General features: G+C 45.3%; 1 protein-coding gene and 2 long non-coding RNA genes across 10 annotated transcripts in view; 2 read left to right on the top strand and 1 right to left on the bottom strand.

The window, feature by feature from the left end:
• Positions 1-9,022: 9,022 nt before the first annotated feature.
• On the top strand, positions 9,023-12,383 carry LOC308468472. The gene is made up of 2 exons (XR_013981678.1): positions 9,023-10,256; positions 11,154-12,383. It is a non-coding gene; the product is annotated as an uncharacterized lncRNA (long non-coding RNA).
• A 141-nt stretch (positions 12,384-12,524) lies between these two features.
• LOC308468463 lies at positions 12,525-15,885 on the bottom strand. The gene is made up of 3 exons (XR_013981666.1): positions 14,224-15,885; positions 12,778-12,904; positions 12,525-12,654 (listed from the first exon to the last, which is right to left on the bottom strand). It is a non-coding gene; the product is annotated as an uncharacterized lncRNA (long non-coding RNA).
• A 223-nt stretch (positions 15,886-16,108) lies between these two features.
• The window catches only part of RAPGEF1 (Rap guanine nucleotide exchange factor 1), a 109,426-nt gene continuing 103,928 nt past the window's right edge, over positions 16,109-21,606 (top strand). For 4 of the 8 annotated variants that reach the window (XM_080990582.1, XM_080990584.1, XM_080990581.1 and 1 more), the window contains exon 1: positions 16,113-16,377. In XM_080990582.1, coding sequence (XP_080846708.1) covers positions 16,353-16,377 — 25 coding nt within the window. In that variant the 5' untranslated portion in view covers positions 16,113-16,352. Of the gene's footprint in view, positions 16,378-21,606 lie in introns of all 8 variants that reach the window. The other 4 variants (XR_013981649.1, XM_080990585.1, XM_080990586.1 and 1 more) reach the window with 4 other exon arrangements.

Raw genomic sequence — 21,606 nt, 5'->3', positions numbered from 1 at the left:
AGCCTTCTCTACATGGCCCTCCAAATCCTTCCCCAGCTCATGCCCCTCCCTCACCAGCCTTGCTCGGTGCTAATGTCATAGACAGTTTTGGAAAGTCCTGACCTTCGCCTGTTGGTTACTATTTCTTGGGCCACTGATCACTTGTGTTGCTTTTGCTTGGACCTTTTACCACTTCTGCAACATCATTTGTGCAATGAATGAAAATGAATTTGCAATTGAAGGTGAAAATGGATCATCCATTTAGATAACAGTCCCTAAAAAAACAGACGGCTTCCATCATCAGAGGAATAAAGAGGTCAGAATCCTCTTTTGACTATAATGTTGCATGCATTGTTAACAAATTGTTTGTTTTAAACATTGTTATTTTATTACATCAGCTGTTTATTATTGATCGCCTTTATGTCCTGTCCCTTGCCTGACATTCTCAGGACAGCAGGTGCCTGTCCCTGAGAGGTGCTGCCTGGCCCAAAGTTATCAAATAATCTTTATGTGTGGATTTGAACCCTGATTTCCCTAGTCTAAAAGCCCAAGTCTCTCATACCTAATCCTGGACTGACACCAGCCATGGAGTACTTCAAGGATAACACCACTTGTTGAGCATCTTAACCAGCAGACAGGGTCTTCTAGTACTGGTATTTAGGATCCCCTTGGGGTGCCCTCTGGGTCGGGACTTGCTGGAGAACCCCTGTAGCTGTTGGAGGAAAAGGTGGTGGTGCTCCAGTCCTCAAGAACATCAGCACCAAAGGTGAAGGCTGAACAACAGCATCATAGCATACATCTATGCACCCAGGGTTGTTGTGCTACTCTTGAGTAAGGGGCCAGCTTGTAAGCAATCCCTGAAAGTTATTTAGTACTAGTGGCTGTGGTCAGTGTGTGGTCCAGGAGGCCTGAGGCTCTCCACTCCTGAAGTAAGATTTAACTGTCTGAGTGGAGGAATGGCAGATGAAGATGATGGACTTTTTGGAGCTGGCTGACCTGATTGGAAGAACCAGCGAACAGAAAGAGGAGGAGCATCAAGAAGAATGGACGAAATTCAAGGACTATTTAGCTAGACATTCTAACATAACATAGAACTACTTGTAAGTACCAAATTGGCCTAGGAGTAAAATATGTTGAATTGTATAACATAATGGATTGAGAACATTACGAAAAGAAAGAAAGATGTTAATTGAATAAGTTAATTTTATTTGAAAATGGATATTGGAAAACTGCTACAATGAATTCTATGGAAACACAGTTAGGGGGGATTTGAGGAAGTCATTCAACAATGATATTTAAATTGGGATTCTAACAGTTAGGATACATATTTAGTTGTTTGTCTATTTAATATTGTAATGTTTTTCTTTTGTGTTTGTTATAAATTTGGAAAACCAATAAAAAAGTTTTGGAAAAAAGTAAGATTTAACTGTCTGTCTGGTATGTATCTCTATGTCATTTTTTTGTGTTGGGATGGGGAGGGGAAGTATAATCTTATCTGCCTCAGCCAGCAAAATGTATTGGGTCTAACATGCAAATCCCTACACTGCTCTGGCCCTTTTAATTTTATTTATATTATTGTGGCATCTGTAACTGCGCCGGTTTCGCATATCGAAGTGGGCATATATGGCGTCAGGCCATCTCTCAGGTAAACTGGCTCCAAGCTGTTAAAAGCTTTGTACACCACTGGTAATACTTTGAACTTGGCCGGTTAGCAAATCAGCAACCAGTTCAGGTCTCTGAGCACAGGTGTTATACACTGACAGGGCCTCAGTCCTGTCAGCGATCAGGCAGCAGCATTCTGTGCTAGCCTACTTTGAATTCTGCCTCACACAAAAGGCCCATTCTAGATCAACCACTGAGTGACAATTAGCTCTTTGACAACAAAGAGACTTGTGGCATTTTCAAGACTGGCAAAATTTATTAGGCATCAGCTTTTGTGAACTTCGATGGATGTGAGACACATTCAGAGACTGTATTGTTAATCTGCTGGGCGGTGTAGGGTTTAGTTTCCGGTGGATAATGTGAAAGGAATGAAGATGCCAAGAGGCGAAATCTTGAGTGGGGCCAGAATAAATGAGTCGAGTGGCTCCTTCCAACTGGGCTCGGTAGGAGCTCTCTGATGGCACAGTTGAACTCGATTAACTTTTCAAGGGTTGGGGACCTCCCGTGGCCACCGGGAAATGAAGGCGCAACTGCCCTCCCTGCCATGCTATGGACCCCCTTGCCTATTCTGGCCTTTGTTCCCTTTGTCTGACGAGGAAAAGGCTCTGTGTGTCAACAAATAGGCATTATGGAGGGCTTCTTTCCCTGCTGCTTCCTCTGAATTACCAGACAAAATAAACAAATAAATAAATAACCTCCAAAGACGGAAATCTGGAGGTCAGGCTCTGAAAAGGGGAAAAAGGAAACACAGAGACGGAGTTGAGGCAGACTTGAATTATAGAATCATACAACTGTAAGGTTTGGATGGGACCCAAAGGGTCATCTAGCCCAACCCCCTGCAGTGCAGGAATCGTGAAGAGGAGTGCTTAAGAAAGGAAATAATGCTGTGGCATTTCTCTCGTTATCTGGACAATGTGCCCTGATTTTTTTTTAAAAAAAGTGTGGTCTGGAAGCAATTGCAAAGGCAGATGTGGTGTCTAATGGACCAGGCAGTTGAGTTAGTCCCACATCGGACAAAATATTCCTACGCTGCAGGGGGTCAGACTGGATGGCCCTCGTGGTCCCTTCCAACTCTACCAATTCTATGATTCTAAGAGAGCTCTCCTCTTCTGCGGTCAGGAACCTTAAACCCAGGGGCCAAATGCAGCCCTCCAGACCTCTCTGCCAGGCCTGTGGGACTTTCTAGGCTATGCAGCTTCCTAGGTCACACCCCCTGTCCTCAGGTGACACACCTCAATCTGTACCTTCCCCAAGAGCTTTTTCTTGCCTGGGATGTGCCCTTCAGCTGTAATCATGTCTCTTGCTTGCCTGGATAGAGGACAGAGAGTGAGGGGAGGGGTATCTCCGAGTGTATGCAGAAACAAGCCTAGTGCACAAAGGTAAAGCGAGAATACATTGCTCCCCCCACTTTTGGTTCTGGCCCTGCCCACCACCTTGGAAGGTTGCCCAGAAGGGAACATGGCCCTCACATGAAAGGCTCCTGCACCCACTCACAGCACACGAAGCATTGCGTAAATACTAACAATGAACTCATTATTCAGGTGTGCCTCCTTAGTTATCCAAAACATCACCTTCCATCCATAAGAGGAAGGAATCAGAGAAACCTAACGCCTATGTTAAAAAACAGCGCCAGTTTTTTATAGGGGGGAGAGTCCTAAAGGGATAGGGGGAACCCAATGGCCACAGAATGCTGATTGTAGTAGGAAATGGAAAGCAGGGGACCAGGGTATGGAAGGCAGCACTGCAGAGGAGGGCAGGGCTGTCTGGCACCCTACTCCATGATAAAAAAAAAAGTTCTGGTCCCCTTTGAATTTCAGTCTTCAGGAGCACCCCCACACACCCCCACTTCTTCACACACACCTTCCCCTCCCCTCCCCATTTCCGGTGTTACTGGTCCACTGTTAGCATCCAGGAAGTTTGTGGGAACTTGGCAATACGGAGGGATGCTGTTTTCTTGGCTCCAGAATAAACTCTGCGTGCCCGGAACTAGAGCAAGGAGAAACGAAATTGGAGATCAGAGCTGTCATGTCTTGTAACATTTCTCGTGGGGGTCACCTTTCCTTCCAGAGCATGATTTTTTAGGATTTGACTTTGGGATATTGATTTTGAATTTCCTTGTTTTTGTGTCCTGTTAATTTTCACTTGTTTCCTCTTCTTCTTCTTTCTGCAAAGCAAGCCCAGAGTCACCTTCAGCTCCTCTCTGATTTTGGATGTGGGGGAGGCAGGGAGGAGAGAACAACTCTGCCTTTGGATTTGCTGGTCATAGAAAGAGTTTTCAAAGGAACGATGGCTCTGTTGGCGATTATTTGACTAGAAAAACACCATGGGTTGCATGCTGAGATTTTATATGGAACGTCTCTCTTGTAGATGATCAAGGAAGCCAGCTCAGTCTCAAAGATGCATCATAGTGGCTTACTCCATGGCCTTTGGCACACTCCTAACCTTTCCTCCAAGGAACTCAAGGTGATGTATAAACTTCTCTCCCCCTGCTACATTTTATCCTCAAAACGAGACTGTGGGGTAGGTCAGGCTGAGAGACAGTTGCTCAGTCACCCAAAGTCACCCTTCATGGCTCAGCAGGGATTTGAACCCTGGTCTCCCAGGTCTAGCACTCAAAAGTAGCTGTGGACCTACTTCAGGCATAGTCTCATTCTGCGACTTCCAACCAAGGTGTCACTGGGAGCTATCCAGGGTGCTGCCCCACCTTTGCCTTTTCTACCTGGGCTTGTCTTCTGCTGTATTTACCCTGGCCTTGCTGGGGCCTGGTTCTGTCTCTTGGATTACAAACTTGGTGCTAGCTGAAGAGGTGATGATGTTGAGAACCCCCTAAAAACTAGGCAAAACATATACACACCCCAAACAAATAAAACACAAGACATAAAAAACAGGCAACAACGTCCACTGCCCCTAAACAACACACAGCCCTAGGGGAAAGTCCTAGCAATGCTATAGAGCTTGAAAGGCTCAAGTTTTTCTACTGTAGATTCTATCAACGGGTCAGATAATGCATAATTTGTCCCTTTACAGGGCAGTTTCCTGGTTGATCTTTGGAGATCCTTTTGATATCTTCCTTGAAAGGGAGAGGGGTGGCAACATATTTGAATGTTGAGATATTTCTTCTGAGGCTATGATTATGGGTTTTTTTTTCTAAATATATTAGGGGCTCTGCTCACCAACCCAGAGTTTGCCAACCCCTATTCCCCCACACCAACCCCACCTCCCTTTACACCTGACCAAACCCCTCTTTTTACACCTCACTCAACGCTTACAGCTCATCCCAGCCTCTTTTAAAGAAGGGTAAAAAGCTACAGAGAGCAGTTTTCGCAATAGTTTCCCCTCCCTCCATTAAACGTCACTACAGCCTATCAAAGGGATGCGGGTGACACTGTGGGTTAAACCACAGAGCCTAGGACTTGCCGATCAGAAGGTCGGTGGTTCGAATCCCCGCGACGGGGTGAGCTCCCGTTGCTCGGTCCCTGCTCCTGCCCACCTAGCAGTTCGAAAGCACGTCAAAGTGCAAGTAGATAAATAGGTCTATCTACTATAGATAAATAGGTCTTACCTCCAGCAGGAAGGTAAGCGGCATTTCCGTGCGCTGCTCTGGTTCGCCAGAAGCAGCTTAGTCATGCTGGCCACACGACCCGGAAGCTGTACGCCGGCTCCCTCGGCCAATAAAGCTAGATGAGCGCTGCAACCCCAGAGGTGGCCACAACTGGACCTAATGGTCAGGGGTCCCTCTACCTTTACCTTTACAGCCTATCAGCAGCCGCATGAACTGCAGCATGATGACATCCATTTGTTTTTATGTATATAGGAAGATATTTCACACTTTCTTTAGTGTTTGGTTGACCATAACAAATATTTGATTGACAACTTTAAAAATTAGTTAAGAAAAAAAAATTTAAGAGGAAAATATTGAAATGGGCAGGGGGAGCCTTGGCCAGCAGCAAGGGGGTGTCTAAAGAGGTCAGGATGCCTAGACCTGGTTCTCCCCATTGACCACAACCAGGAATCAAGGTTAATCAAAGAGAAGGATTGTTCTCGTACTGTAATGTAATACTTTGGTAGCAAGTGTCTAGATCTTTGCTATGCTTCCATGCATCAGCCGGTTACACTGAATGCAGATGTCTCTGTTTGGAATCCTTTAATAATTTAAACTTCAATTATAATGGCATGTTTATTATGTCCCATGCAATGCTGCCCTCTAGAGAAAATTGATGGTATCAAATTATAACTTGTGTTTATGGTAGGCCTATTATTGAATAAAATAGATTTAATCATGAATTGATTGATGGATGGACAAATTAAGGCTTAAAAGTTTTTGAAATGGAAAAAATGAGGTTGGAGCAAATGTTAGTCCTAATCAGAGTAGACCCATTTGTTTTAATACCCTGATGTTTTAATACCCTGATGGATTTGTTATTACACATTTTCATTACATATTTATTTTATTTATAGCTGTAAAACTGTTTTAGAGGCCATTATGGCATTTAAGTTGTGCATGAATTAATAAATAAAACAATGGACATAACTAACATGGATCCATTATTTTCAGTGGGTCTACTCTGAGTAGAACTTAAGTTGAAGACAACATAGGATTGTCTATTTTTATGGAATTTATTTTCTGTTCTTGTTTTTCTCTGTCTGAATCTGTTAGATGCCTTTGTTCTTTTGTTCTTTAAGAAAAATACATCTAAGGACATAAATGAACTAAACTTTAAACACTGCCCTTTTAAAAGAGGACATTTTGGACTGGAATAGTCTAATCACATATATTTGAAAGTATATCCATATACTTCAGTAAAGATTCTTGCCAGACAAAAACAATTTAAATGAGGTTTTAAACATTATCAAAATGTATCAGAAATTTTGTTAAATTTATTACTTTGAAATATTTTAGGCATCTGGTTGGCCACTATTATTTATTATTTATTTCATTTATGAACAGCTTCCTGTGAGACATCTGGAAGTGAATTACAATATCTTCACATATATTGCTGGAAACCTGGGGGGGGGGGGGGGAGTTGTTGAACTCAGGGTGCTATTTGCAGACTTCCCATTGCAGCATGTGGTTGGTTCATAGCTGTCAACGTTTCCCTTTTTTTAAAGGGAAATTCCCTTATTCCGAATAGGATTCCTTGCAAGAAAAGGGAAAAGTTGACAGCTATGGGTTGGTTCTCTGTAAGAACAGGATGTTGGATGAGGTGGGTCTTTCAGCCTGATCCAGCAGGGCTATTCTTACGGTTGGAGGATGGATGGCGGCTAACAGATTGAGATTGATTCCCGACAAGACAGTAGTACTGTTTTTGGGGGACAGGAGGCGGGCAGATGTGGAGGATTCCCTGGTTCTGAATGGCGTAACTGTGCCCCTGAAGGACCAGGTGCGCAGCCTGGGAGTCATTTTGGACTCATAGCTGTCCATGGAGGCACAGGTCAAATCCGTGTCCAGGGCAGCTGTTTACCAGCTCCATCTGGTACGCAAGCTGAGACCCTATCTGCCTGCAGACTGCCTCGCCAGAGTGGTGCATGCTCTGGTTATCTCCTGCTTGGACTACTGCAATGCGCTCTATGTGGGGCTACCTTTGAAGGTGACTCGGAAACTACAACTAATCCAGAATGCGGTAGCTAGACTGGTGACTGGGAGCGGCCGCCGAGACCATATAACATCGGTCTTGAAAGACCTACATTGGCTCCCAGTACATTTCCGAGCACAATTCAAAGTGTTGGTGCTGACCTTTAAAGCTCTAAACAGCCTCGGTCCAGTATATCTGAAGGAGCGTCTCCACCCCCATCGTTCTACCTGGACACTGAGGTTCAGCACTGAGGGCTTTCTGGCGGTTCCCTCACTGCAAGAAGCCAAGTTACAGGGAACCAGGCAGAGGGCCTTCTCGGTAGTGGCGCCCTCCCTGTGGAACGCCCTCCCACCATATGTCAAAGAGAACAACAACTAACAGACTTTTAGAAGACATCTGAAGGCAGCCCTGTTTAGGAAAGCTTTTAATGTTTGATGTATTGCAGTATTTTAATATTTTTTTTGGAAGCCGCCCAGAGTGGCTGGGGAAGCCCAGCCAGATGGGTGAGGTATAAATAAATTATTATTATTATTATTATTATTATTATTATTATTATTATTATTTTAACAAGCTGAAAATCATCAATCACAACAGTTCCCTGGTGATGCCCCCCACCCTTCTTATATTCCTCCTTTGTGTGACAACTGTCAATGTAACCCTCCTCTGTTTCCTGTTGCCAGGAGTGGACTTTGGTCTTTCAAATTTCAGCAGTGCTCAATTCACAATGTTCAAGTGCCCCATGGCGCCCCCTAGACTCAATGCCCAGTGTTGCAGGAGCAGTTGTGCTGCCCTAATTCTGCCTCTGCAGTTGCTGATCCTGATCATTCAGCATTCTCATATCACAGAATCATAGAGTTGGAAGGGACCCTGAGGATCATCTAGTCCAACCCCCTGCAATGCAGGAATATGCAGCTGTCACTTTCTGGGATCAGACCTGCAACCTTGCCATTATGAGCACCACGTTGTAACCAAATGAACTATCCTCTCATTCGGGTCCTCAGGTGGGTTCTTGTACTCCAGGGCAACAAGACAAACACTAAGCTGACTGCTGCATTTATTCTGGAGTCTTTAGTTGATGCATGGATTAAGTTAACAGGAATACATTATATCTATCATCCATCCATCCATCTATCTCTCTATCTATCTATCATCACCTCCCTGGATTTTTATTTTTTGTACTTCTGCAGACCTTGGGGTTCCCAAAAGCCTCCTGATTGCTCCCTGTTGCTTGTGCATTGATCCTGGTTAAATAATGATTGACACTCACCTCTGAACACCAGAATTAGCAAGAGTACTGATGAGCAAGTAATGGAATGAAGCAGACCACATCATCCTTGGAGCCACAGAACAGAAAGAGACACAACATTATACCCCTCTGGTCTAGTTTGATGTGTGCTGTGATTGATGCACATTAAAGTCCTCTGTTTCACCTGTTGTTGGGGGCTGTGAGGGGTTCAAATGAAGAACTTTTGGGTCTGTGTGCAGCTGCCCTGTGTGGTGAGGCACAGAACTGCATGTGGCAGCAACGGCCTGGGCAATTTAGCAGCCTTGGTCTCTGCAGTAGTGTAGCGTGGGTTGCCAGTGCCCAGGGCCAAGTGGATGGGTGGGTGGGAAACAGGCAGAGTATGTATGCACATTCATCTGCCTAACGTTTCACCCAGACCGCAGCTGCAGAGATAAAAAGAGTTGCTCCATTGTCTGGATGGAGAGGTCACTTCCTTGTTTGCACGGAGAAGCCATTTTCAATGGAGCCCAGCGACAGATACACGCAGTATTGAGGAATTGCTGGTTGTTGAAATTTTGCTCCTCTAACAATTTTGCACCTGGGGAAACCACCCGTCTCCCACCACCACCACACTATGCCACTGGGTCTCTGTACTCACTCCATTCATTGACTCCTTCTGGACAAGAACAACCATAAGGGGTTCCTGCTCCAGATAAACCTTGCTTGAGCTTATCTGCTTCATACAGTTGCCCTTTGGTTTTGGCGTTCTGGTTTGCCCCTCTACCCTGCCTCTTGACTTGCCCCTTGTTCCTGTTAGTTTGTGTGTGTGTGTGTGTGTGTGTGTGTGTAAATAGCACAGTGAAGTGCATAAATAAATAATCTGGTAAGGCTGCTAGTTGGAAGGATAAATAAATGTTAAGGTTCATCAAGCCTGGCAAACAAAACCAATCTGAGCACAAGCTTACATGTGGCCATTATGGAGTCATGAGGATGTGAAAAGGAAGATCCAACACTGAAGAAGAAGCAGCAGGAAGGAAGTAAAGCCTGAAGGAACAAATGGTTACTCAAGAAGGAATCGGTGAGGGAAGAATAGGATGCCTTTCTGTCTATTATGCCCAAATGGTTCAGGTAACTTATTGCAACTGTTGTTGCTTTAATTCCAGCATTCGATGCCTCCTGGCTGGCTCTATGGTCCTTATCCATAGCTCCTGTCTCACTGCAGACCACTCCCCACAACTCAGTGCTAACTCCCTGGAACTCTGTGTGCATTGAGCTGATGGTAAGAAAATAATTCTCTTAAATACCCCCAAAACAATCGCTGAATCTCAGTTATAGGAAACATATCTTGGCTGTGGATAATAACACCAGGGCTAATGACAACTAAGAATATAACATTATGGTTGCCAACTGGCAGTGGGTGGGGGAGGCTTGGCCAGCTCCTGCAGCGTGAAATGCAGTAATTAGGAGGCAAAGCTTTTCACAGCATTAATGGGAGAAATGTGCCTATTTGGCACCCTCAAAACTCTGCAGGGGTGGAGGCCAATTAGAATGGCTCACCCCCAGAGTCTGATAGATCCAACTGTTTCTTAGTTAGCTCAGGGATGTGTGTGTTCCTGCTGACATAGCTTGTGGTTCTGTCAATGCCTTGGTCACCCTCTGGAGCTGGGAGCTTACTGGAACATCTGACCCTATTCTGCTTCATAAAGCCTATTCAGCTCTAAGACAGCAGCCAGAGTGACAGTGGAGGCAAAACTGAGGCCGCATGTGATTGAATGACAGCTAAGCAACCATTTCAGTTGTGTGCATTTACTGTTTAGGCTTTGTTGTTGTTTAGTCGTTTAGTACTGTCCAACTCTTCGTGACCCCATGGACCAGAGCACGCCAGGCACTCCTGTCTTCCACTGCCTCCCGCAGTTTGGTCAAACTCATGTTCGTAGCTTCGAGAACACCGTCCAACCATCTCGTCCTCTGTCGTCCCCTTCTCCATGTGCCCTCCGTCTTTCCCAACATCAGGGTCTTTTCCAGGGAGTCTTCTCTTCTCATGAGGTGGCCAAAGTCTTGGAGTCTCAGCTTCACGATCTGTCCTTCCAGTGAGCACTCAGGGCTGATTTCCTTAAGAAGGAGAGGTTTGATCTTCTTGCAGTCCATGGGACTCTCAAAAGTCTCCTCCAGCACCATAATTCAAAAGCATCAATTCTTCGGCGATCAGCCTTCTTTATGGTCCAGCTCTTACTTCCATACATCACTACTGGGAAAACCATAGCTTTTACTATACGGACCTTTGTTGGCAAGGTGATGTCTCTGCTTTTTAAGATGCTGTCTAGGTTTGCCATTGCTTTTCTCCCAAGAAGCAGGTGTCTTTTAATTTCGTGGCTGCTGTCACCATCTGCAGTGATCATGGAGCCCAAGAAAGTAAACTCTCTCACTGCCTCCATTTCTTCCCCTTCTATTTGCCAGGAGGTGATGGGACCAGTGGCCATGATCTTCGTTTTTTTGATGCTGAGCTTCAGACCATATTTTGCGCTCTCCTCTTTCACCCTCAATAAAAGGTTCTTTAATTCCTCCTCACTTTCTGCCATCAAGGTTGTGTCATCTGCATATCTGAAGTTGCTGATATTTCTTCCAGCGATCTTAATTCCGGCTAGGGATTCATCCAGCCCAGCCTTTCGCATGATGTATTCTGCATATAAGTTAAATAAGCAGGGATTGTTTAGGCTTAATTGCAGGCTTTTGGAGGAGAGCAGTGATGGGTCCTACCAGATGTTCCCTGGGATTGGGGACTGATAAACCACTGTGGGAATTGCAGCTCCATGAGGGGAATAGGGATCTCCTAATAATTCTCAGCACCGTTAACCAACTATAGCTCCCAGGATTCCTTGAGGGAACCCATAACTGTCTGAAGTGGTATCATAGTGGCTTTTATGTATAGTGAAGTTGAGGTCTGGGGGGAGTGAGGGGAGGACAGAAAACCAGAAGGGAGGAAAAGTAGCATATCATGGATGAAATCATGGATGCCTGAACAAGAACACTCCATACACAGCAAGATTTTGTTTTAAGTTTCACTTGTATTCCTTTAAAACAATGTTGTTTAGTATTATGAAAAACACTAGAGTTAATTTAATAAAAGAGTTGCCTTTCACAAAAGTTTCGAGGTGATTTACAAGCACACAGCAAAAGCAACAAAAATAGGTTTAAGAGAAATACAAACACAAAGGTGTGTATTAAAAGCAACACAAACACCCTAGAACCGTGGTTGTACTGCTCCCTGGGGAGGGGATTAAGGGGGGGGGGCACTGGAGATGTAAATGACTTTGAAAAGCTGGAATCACTGGATCAACTTCATCAATTTTGTTGAATTAATTAAATTAAATACTTTTAGTTGGATTTTGAATAAATGTGCAATTAATTGTTACTGGTTTGAATTTTATTGTGTTCTTATCTTCTGGAGGAGAAAACGATAGAGAGTAAAGATTACAAAAATCTGTAGTGAAGTCCCTGCAGTTGGCTGGAACCTTGTATGCCTACTTCTAGAAACTCCTGGCAGCCAAACTGGTGCCAAACGCTTTCCCTTGGACCACACCAGTGGTTGTATGGGCAGCCCATGACCTCCATGCACACTGCCAAGGCCTGCATCCTGGGGATGGCACTTTTGGTGCTGCTAATGCAGCAAAAACAGCACAGGAGGCAGCAGTTATGAATTACTGGTCTCTGCAGCCACAGCAGGCGCTGGGACTCTCCAGCAGTTTGACTGCAGCCCCAGAAGTGCACTCCATAGTCTCTCGAGACAGATGGATGCCAACAATAACATTAGTTGTGCAAACAGCTGCTCTGAATCATGTTTTCTATAGAGCAGGGTAGGAGGCACTGGGGATGAACTTATGCAACTAAGGGGGTGGTGGCTTGAAAAAGTTTGGGAACCACTGCCCTAGGCAGAGACCTTATTTTATATTTATAAATAAATAAATACATACATACATACATCAGTCAACTGGAATGGTTTGTTGAAACATAAAAATTCTTTTTTAAAAATCATTTTTATTGATTTTCCAATTGAAAACATCCAATTAAATATCCAATCAATTAAAAAATAAAAAAATAAAATAAAAAAGATCAAACTATAGTCCAAATTGTATTTATTAATTTCTTGGGGCTCCCCACGGTCTGGATCTCTGGAGCTTATCTCCACATCTTAGTCCTGCTTCTCCTTGTTGTTTCCTAAACATAAAAATTCTTCATTTGTTTTCAAAAACTACATATGCTGTTCTACAAAAACAGGGACTTCCTTAACATGGAGCTCTATAATATGGAAAAAGCTTACCTGAAAGGCAGATTACTCACCAGAACTGTCACCTCAGGAACAGAGGGGGCAAGCCAGAACCTTTCCCACAATTATCTGCAAGCAACGGCGTTCTGTAGCAATCACGCAGGGGGTGTCCAACAGGCAAGCTGGTGTGGTACAGGTTCCCTAAAAGGGTCAGAAAGTTTTGGAAAGTAATATTTTTTAAAAAATATTATGCCAGATTTATGCAGCATAATTTCTTTCCCCACCACCACCACTAGAGGCCACCCACTCTCTCTGTCTGGCCAAAATAATTTCAAGGCTTTCCACTGGAACTGTCAAAGAGTGCACCAACCGGGGTAAGGATTACAATTGAACCAACAAGAAGCCATGCCTTTCAGGCAGTTGGTTATAGAGGAGGGCACAGTGCCCAGTGTGAGGGGAGAATGTGTCATTTATTCATTAATTAAACCTTTTCCTCCCAGTTACACTGGCATGATACCCTGTTTCCCATGGATACACAGTCTCACTTTTTTAGGGGCTGAGGGAGGGGGGTAAACCTGCTTTTTGTTATTCCAAAGTCAAAATAAGATCCAATCTGGATAAGAACACAAGACTGTAAGAGCTGTTCAACAGTGGAACAACCTTCGACAAGAGGTGGTGGACTCTCCTTCTTTGGAGGTTTCAAGCAGAGGTTGGATGACCATCCGTCATGAATAATCTAGTTGAGATTCCTACATTGCAGGGGGTTGGACTAGTTGACCCTCAGGGTCCCTTCCAACTCTACAGTTTTATGATTCTATAAGTCCCATATAGTTCAGCATCCTTTTCTCACACTAGCTAACCAGATGCCTCTATAGGAAGTGACCACATGCAGGATCTGAGCGCAAAGGTTTTCTCCCTACTTCCACCAACTGATATTTCTGCATTTCTGCCCCTCTGACTGTGGAGGCAGACCATAGCCATTATGACTAGTAGTAATTTGTGGAATCCTCTTTGAAAGCCATCCTGTCACTGTTTCCTGTGGGAGTGAGTTCCACAGTCTGACTATGCACTGTGTGATAGAAATATGCTTGCATGCGAAAGGGAGCTCATAATTGCCAATGCGTTCTTATTCTGAAGATTAAATACACAAGTGAATGCAAGGCTGAGGGAAATGTAAAGGCTTTGCATTGAGATAAATGAACTAAAATCAGCAAAGGAAGGCTACTACCCATCTCTTAATCTCTCCATACCAGGAGAAAAGTTTCACTGGAACAGAAATATTTAGAAGACCAGGAAACCTACCTCCAGTTTAGTCTCTAAATCAGGGCTAGGGTACCTATGGCCCTCCAGATGTTGCTGGATTACAATTACCATCATCCCTGACCACTTGCCAGGGTTTTTTTCTTCTTAAATATTTATTTTTATTTATTTAACCAAAAACATATAATTCAATTAATATATTATGGTAAAGAAATAAAAGAAAAACAATATAGTTGAATGAAAATGAAAATTAAACTCACACAATCCCTGGGATAGCTCAGTCAGTAGGGCATGAGGCTTTTAATCTCAGGGTTGTGAGTTTGAGGCCCAAACTCTAGTTTGGGCTAAAGATCCCTGCATTGCAGGGGAGGTTGAACTAAACGATCCTTGTGGTCCCTTACAACTCTATGACTTTGCTTTGCTGATATGGAGGGGGCAGTGAAAGATTGTTTTGTTCATAAATTGTTTATGTCCTCAAGATCTTGCAATATTTTCACCTGAAGCTGAAAAGTGACTAAGAATTCTAAGCAGAAGGAGTATTTCACATGAGGCATTTGAACTCTTGGCTATGTTGATGGGAGCTTGGAGTCCAACATCTGGAGAAGGCCATGGGTTCCCCAGTCCTGCTCAAAATGGCTACAGATTACTTTGCCTTTAGTTCTGATATGATGTTCAGACTCCTCTTAACCATTTACTACAGCTGGGGGGGGGGCAGAAACCTTGGCCTTCTAGATGTTATCAAATGATGGCTCCCATTAGCCCTAGCAAGCACAGCCAGGGATGGGCAATTGTAGTTCAGCAACACCTGGAGGGATAACAAAGCTTCACTACACCTGGTCCACAGGCAACCCAATTGCCCTTGCGTTTAGTTGGTTATGGTGAGAAGTCACCTTGAAATTTTATAACTGCTCCTTACTAGACACATAGACTGCAGTCCTATCCATGCTTACTTTATTAGCGTTATTTCATTTATTTATATCCCATTTTTCCTCCAAACAGTTCAAGGTGCCGTATGTGGTTCTCCCTGCTGCTCCCCCCCCCCCCCATTTAAACCTCACTCAGCCAGGAAGCTCACTGGGTGACCTTGGACGTGTCACTGCCTCTCAGCCTAATCTACCTCACAGGGTTGTCATTAGGGTAAAATGGGGAGAGGGTGACTTATTTATGCCACCTTGAGCAACTTGGGAGTAAAATAAAACCTATTATTGACAATCCTATATATGCACTTCCCTGGGAGTAAGCTTCTGCTGGACTCAGTGGGGCTTAACACAGGATTTCCTTGGAGGGGTTTACTCCTGTGTAGGCAGTGTTTTGCCCTGAGGGACCCGCCTCTGACTAGACAGGACTTTGTTGTTGTTTAGTCCTGTCCGACTCTTCGTGACCCCATGGACAAGAGCAGGCCAGGCACTCCTGTCTTCCACTGCCTCCCGCAGTTTGGTCAGACTCATGCTGGTAGCTTCGAGAACACTGTCCAACCATCTCGTCCTCTGTCGTCCCCTTCTCCTTGTGCCCTCCATCTTTCCCAACATCAGGGTCTTTTCCAGGGAGTCCTCTCTTCTCATGAGGTGGCCAAAGTATTGGAGCCTCAGCTTCACGATCTGTCCTTCCAGTGAGCACTCAGGGCTGATTTCCTTAAGAGTGGATAGGTTTGATCTTCTTGCAGTCCATGGGACTCTCAAGAGTCTCCTCCAGCACCATCATTCAAAAGCATCAATTCTTCGGCGATCAGCCTTCTTTATGGTCCAGCTCTCACTTGCCTTTTTGCCCCACTGAATTCAACAGGGCTTCCTCCCAAGCAAGGTCACAGCGCCCGCTTCCCGGAGTAAGGCTTGCTGAATTCTGTGGGGCTCCCTTCCTAAGCAGAGGGGCTGGTTCATGACGGGGCGAGGCCTTCCCCCTGCCCCACTGAGTCCAGTGGGGAGGGGGGCTCCCTGCCTCCCAAGGCAGGCTGCCATCCAGCAGGGGAAGAGAAGGCGAGAGGCCTTTTCCTTCCCCTTAGCCAGCGCCACCGGCTCCACTGCCTTCTCCAGGGCGGGCAGCAGGGCGCGCTGTGCGGCCTCCTCTCCAGCCTCTCTCTCTCTCACACACACCGGGGCCCGGCCGAGGGAGGGGAAGCGAGACAAGGCGGCGGCGACCGAGGAGGAGGAGGACAGGAGACCGGGCTGAGCCGCTCGTCTTAGGCCCCGCTGCGGCGTCTTGAGGCGGAGCAGACTGGCTTCCTTCCCGCCCGGCTCGGGTGTTCCCTCGCGGCGGCAGCTTCGTCGTCGTCGTCGTCTTCCACCTCCGCCGCTTCCTCCAGCCGGGCTGGGCCTCTGAGCCCCGAGCTCCCGTCCCAAGCCCCCCTCTGCAGGCGGGCGGGATCGGAGCCCAGCCCCGGCGCGGCCGCGACATGTCCGGCAAGATCGAGAAAGCAGGTGGGTGGACGGCGGGAAGGCCGCTGAGAGAAAGGGGGCAGGGGGAGGCCGTCCGCCTTTCCTCAGTCGGCGGGGCGGTATTTTGGGGACGGGGGGGAAGGGAAATTGTGTGGGGTGGGGGCGCACTAGAGACCAGGGCTTTTCATTCACACACCGTTTTGGTTCCTGATTTCTTTCATCAGCTGGATTTATATGGGTCTGAGAGAGAGAGAATCACACACACACACACGCCCCCCCTCGCCCATGCTCAATGGAGGCAGCCCCCACCCGGAAGGGTCTGGCCGCCTTACAGAATATAGTAATCCTCCCGCGCCCACGGCAGAGATCCATTGAAGTTCGACTTTCCTCTTGTCCCCTTCTCCTTTTGTTTTTCTTAAAAACGTTTTCCTCTTGCCCCATAGAATAGCAGCCCCATCTCTTTTCATTTAAAAAAAAAAGTCTTCTAAATGCCAGAGAGTAGTAGGCCCTTTCCTGCCCTATAGAAGAGCAGCTTAAAAAATATATATGTAAAGGGTAAGGCTGCAAATCATAAATAGCAAATGTGAGAGATGCACACACACACACCTCCCAGTATAGGGAGCCCTATAGAAAAGGCGTCTTTCCTACCCCCTTTGGAGGAACACACCCCCTTTCCCCCTTTTTTATTATAAAAAATTGCTGTTTCTAATACTGTGGAGTAATAAGGGTTCCTGCCTCTTGGCACTGCTGTCAGTCCAATAGGACACATACGTTTGGGGACTAACTCAAACCATAGGTCCTGGGATGCTCCTAATTTCCTCACATATAATGCTCTTTATTTTATGCATAGAATCAGAGCCATCTTCCCTAAGTTCAGTATACCCCTGATATTTGCATACAGCCTTTTTCTCTCCTGTGGAATAATTCCTATTGCACCCTGTACAGCTATTTGTTTACTCTTTCAGTCCTGTAGGAGGGTGCTATAAAACAGGTTTACTCCTGCCCCATGGAATAGCGGCTCTACATTCATGTACCCCTGTTGTAAAAGACATTGAAGGCTTCTTGACCTATAGGGGGGACTTGCACCAAGCCCCACATACTACTGGGAGGGTTTCTCAAAACCAGTCTTAAAAGAATGAACTGGATTCCCCCCCCCCCAAAGGACACTCTTTATTTCTCAGGCCTGTGTGTCAGGTATGCTCCCTCCCTCAGAACTATATAAGCTTCTCAACTTCTTTCAGCACAGAACCATTCAGAGCAGAGTTCCTCCTTCCCCATATGGCAGCAGCAGCAGCACCTTTCCCCAAAACTTCATTCAGAACAGACTCTTTCATATAATCATAGAATTGTAGAGCTGGAAGAGACCCTGATGATCATCTAGTCCAACCCTCTGCAGTGCAGGAATATGCTTCTCTCCCATATGGCAATTGGACCTGCAGCCTTGGCATTATCAGCACCACGATGTAACCACTTTCATAGTGCAATACAGTAGATAATCTTGTTTCCTGACCTGAACAATCATCTCCAGCTTCATAAATCAGATTCTTCTTATTACTGTAGAATAGATGGTTTCCCCAATGCCACAGAGTATCTTGTTTTATTTCCAACTCTATAAAAAACCCAGCTCTCATGCTTCATAAAGCTCTGTAAAACAAACTTCATTCCACTTGCAGATTAGCACTTTTTCCCCACCCTGACCTGGGCCTTTTAAATAAAATCTATAGTGTAAATTCATCCTAGTACAGTACTGGATAAAGAGTTTATTCTTCCAACTCCTATTTATTTATTTATTTATTTATTGCATTTATATTGCAATTTTTCTTCATGGAGCTCAAGGTGGTGTGCATGATTCTCCCCCTCATCATTTAATCCCTACAATAACCATAGAAGGTAGAACAGGCTGAGAGGCAGTGAGTGGCCCAAAGCCATCCTGTGAGCTTCATGCTGAGTAGGGATTTGAACCTGGGTCTCCCGGGTCTTAGTCCGACCCTTTAACTACTATAGCACATTGGCAACCCAGTGCCCTCCAAATATTTTGGACTCCCATCAGCCCCAGCTTCGTTGAGTCCTATAAAGCAGACTTTGTGGGGGAGCTTTCTCAAGTAGTGTTCAAGGGGGTGGTATTAATTTCCACTGACCTATTGTATTTCACTATTAGGATTTGGTGGTATTTGGTGGTGTTGGGCTGGGACTGTGGAGGTCTGGGTTTATAGCCACACACAGCTATGAAAAGTTTTATCTGTAGATGCTACTTCCCAAGGCGCTGGGTCGGTCTGATGAGAGTTGTAGTTCAAAATATCTTGAGGATGTGTGGTTTACACGAGTAACCTGTCAAGGACCTTTGGCTTTCTCCCTCATCCCTCCAAACGGTCCTTTGCAGGTAGCATGGAACAACAGAAGGAGACTTCTTGCATTCATGTATATGCTTAGCCTCTATTGATTAGCCTCATGAAAGTGTTCTTTGGCATTTTCTTGATATTTGCAGAAGCCCCACAGACTTAGAATTTCCAGAGTTTCTGCTCCTGATTTGCGGTATGAAACTGGTGGTGACTGGGGAACTGGTGGGTGTTTCCAGATGTGACTGATATTGGGGTGTAGGTGGGGAAATGCCTGTCCCAGCACCCATTGAAGGGGGGATGGGGTTTTCCTGCTGAATTGCATTGCCACTGAAGTTTGAACAGAGAGGTATGAGTTGAGGCCTCCTGTGAGGGGAAACTCCAAATGGCACTTGAAAGAAATTTTCTACTTGTTTATGTATTTTTCTTGCTTTTTTGCATGTGTTGAGAGGGGTGCACTAGAAATTAGTTTCTCAAGTCTTTCATATTATTTCTGAAAACTAATACCCACTGTTCTGAAAGTTGTATTTTTGCACATTTATTAGCTAAAAACAAGGCTGTTAATGAGTGGCATAGCTTTGTGTATAATGACTGATTTTTAAATTCTAAATGTCCTGTTTAGTAGAAAGAGTGGAATATATTCTCTTAATATTCCTTCCTTCCTCTTCTTTGTTCTCCAGAATGCTGGATCTGGCTGGGATCTCCCTCTCCCTAGTCTTGAAAAGAGAAAGGTTAGGAAGACATTCCTCTGCTTGAAGCAGTGAACTGGGAAGCATTTAACTGGGATGCCTAGTGGCACTTCAGACTCCTAAAGGGTCTCCTCTGATTTTAAGCTGTATCTGTTTACAGCTGCTTTTCGGTGTACCAGAGGTGTTATATTTAAAGATTCAATTAGTGTTTTGCAAATCAAGCAGTGAATTTATTTGGTTTCATTATGTAGCATTTAATTAGCAGAGAGAAATCAATGTTGTATTGTGTTCTGTGCAGTAAGGACTCTCTGGATATCTTCCTTGGGGGAATGTACAGTAACAGTTGTGGTGTCATGCCACCACCCTTTCCCCACCAAACAGGCACTGTTCAGACCTGTCTGTCTCTACTTGCTTGAAAGGCATAGAGAGATTTCTGGGTCTGATGATTTTTAAATGCTTTTTGTCTTGACTTCTAAGCTCTGTGCAGCATCTGAATCTGTCTTCCTGTGATAAGGTTTTGGAGGGACCCCTTGGAAATAAAAAGTGACTTGGATTTCCTAGCAGCTGATTTCAAGTACTATGCACTGTGCAAATTGTGTCTCTTGTACCAAGTACGGTAACTGTCTAAAACAAGTGAGCATCCCATTGTGTCAGAGGTCAGATTGTTCCCCAGATACTGATTAATTGCTGAGTAATATCTTCTGAATGCTTGGAGCAGAATACTGTGACAGAGGGACACGGGTGGCGCTGTGGTCTAAACCACTGAGCCTCTTGAGCTTGCAGATCATAAGGTCAGCAGTTCAAATCCACCCAACAGTGGTGAGCTCCCGTTGCTTTGTCCCAGCCCCTGCCAGCCTAGCAGTTCAAAAGCATACCAGTGCGAATAGATAAATAGGTACCACTGTGGCGGGAAAGTAAATGGCCTTTCTGTGTGCTCTGGCACTCGTCATGGTGTTCTGTGTGCCAGAGCTGTTTAGTCATGCTGGGCAGTTGACCTGAAAAGCTGTCTGCAGATAAACACTGGCTCACTTGGCCTGAAAGTGGAGATGAGTGCCATACCCCATAATCAAATTTGACTTAACTTAACCATCCTTTAAGGGGTCCTTTACCTTTACTTTGCGTGCGTGCATGTGTGATGAATAAAGCAACTGTATATAAAGCAACCTAGGGCAATACTTTTCAGGGGATCTCCCATTCCTTCGGTTAGGGGGCGAAGCAGTAGCCAGGATCAAATACAGCCCTTTGGGCTTCTGTCCAGTCCTTAGCTCTCTTCCCAGGCTGTCATTCCCCTCTCAAGTTTCCTCCATGCCCTCCTTGAGTACTTTTGCCTGGCTAGGATGTATCCTTAAACTGTGCCGTAGCTACCTGTTTGTCTGGGTAGAGGATGGAGACAGGCATGGAAAGGGAGTATTGAAGACTCTGGCCTTTGTACAGCTTTGATGAAGCCCACTGTGCCATTGTCAGAATTACATCTGTTGCCCTCCTACTAGTGTCATCTTGCTCCCAAAAAGTTGCCTATGAAGCAATGTGGACTGAAAAGGATTCCCCAACCCAGGGGTAAAGGAAGGACACCGGGGTTTGCCTGATGCTGTTGGGAGGCAAGGATCCCAGCAGCACTGTGGAGCACTGTGAACCTCTGGTGAAAGATTAACTGGCTGTCCCAGCAGGTTAATTGGAGAAACGAAATGTCATGTCAGCCTGCCGTTACAGGACAGCTAGACCTGGCTGTTCTTTCTCTTCCTGGCTGCAAATAATAAGCTCAGGTACTATATCTTGAAAGGCAGCTAGCAACTTCTGCAAGCTTATTTGCAAAACTGCCTTCAAATCAGGGGCTTTGGAATCTTTTTCAAGAAGTTGGTATGGTAAAGGTAAAGGACTCCTGGACGGTTAAGTCCAGTCAAATTCGACTGTGGGGTGTGGCACTCATCTCCGCTTTCAGGCTGAGGGAGCCAGTGTTTGTCCGCGGCCAGCTTTCCGTGTCATGTGGCCAGCAGGACTAAACCGCTTCTGGTGAAACGGAACACCGTGATGGAAGTCAGAGCGCACAGAAACGCTGTTTACCTTCACGCCACAGTGGTACCTATTTATCTACTCACGCTGGTATGCTTTCGAATGCTAGGTTGGAAGGAGCTGGGACAGAGCAACAGGAGCTCACCCAATCACACAGATTCGAACTGCTGACCATACAATCAAGAAGAATTATAAAAAATCAAGGGCACATTCCACCCAAGAAATAACACTCAGGT

The sequence above is a fragment of the Podarcis pityusensis genome, assembly GCF_964106645.2.
Source record: "Podarcis pityusensis genome assembly, chromosome: Z".
Lineage (NCBI taxonomy): Eukaryota > Metazoa > Chordata > Lepidosauria > Squamata > Lacertidae > Podarcis > Podarcis pityusensis.
The sequence above is the reverse complement of the archived record's forward strand: the minus strand, read 5'-3'. Positions and strand labels throughout refer to the sequence as shown.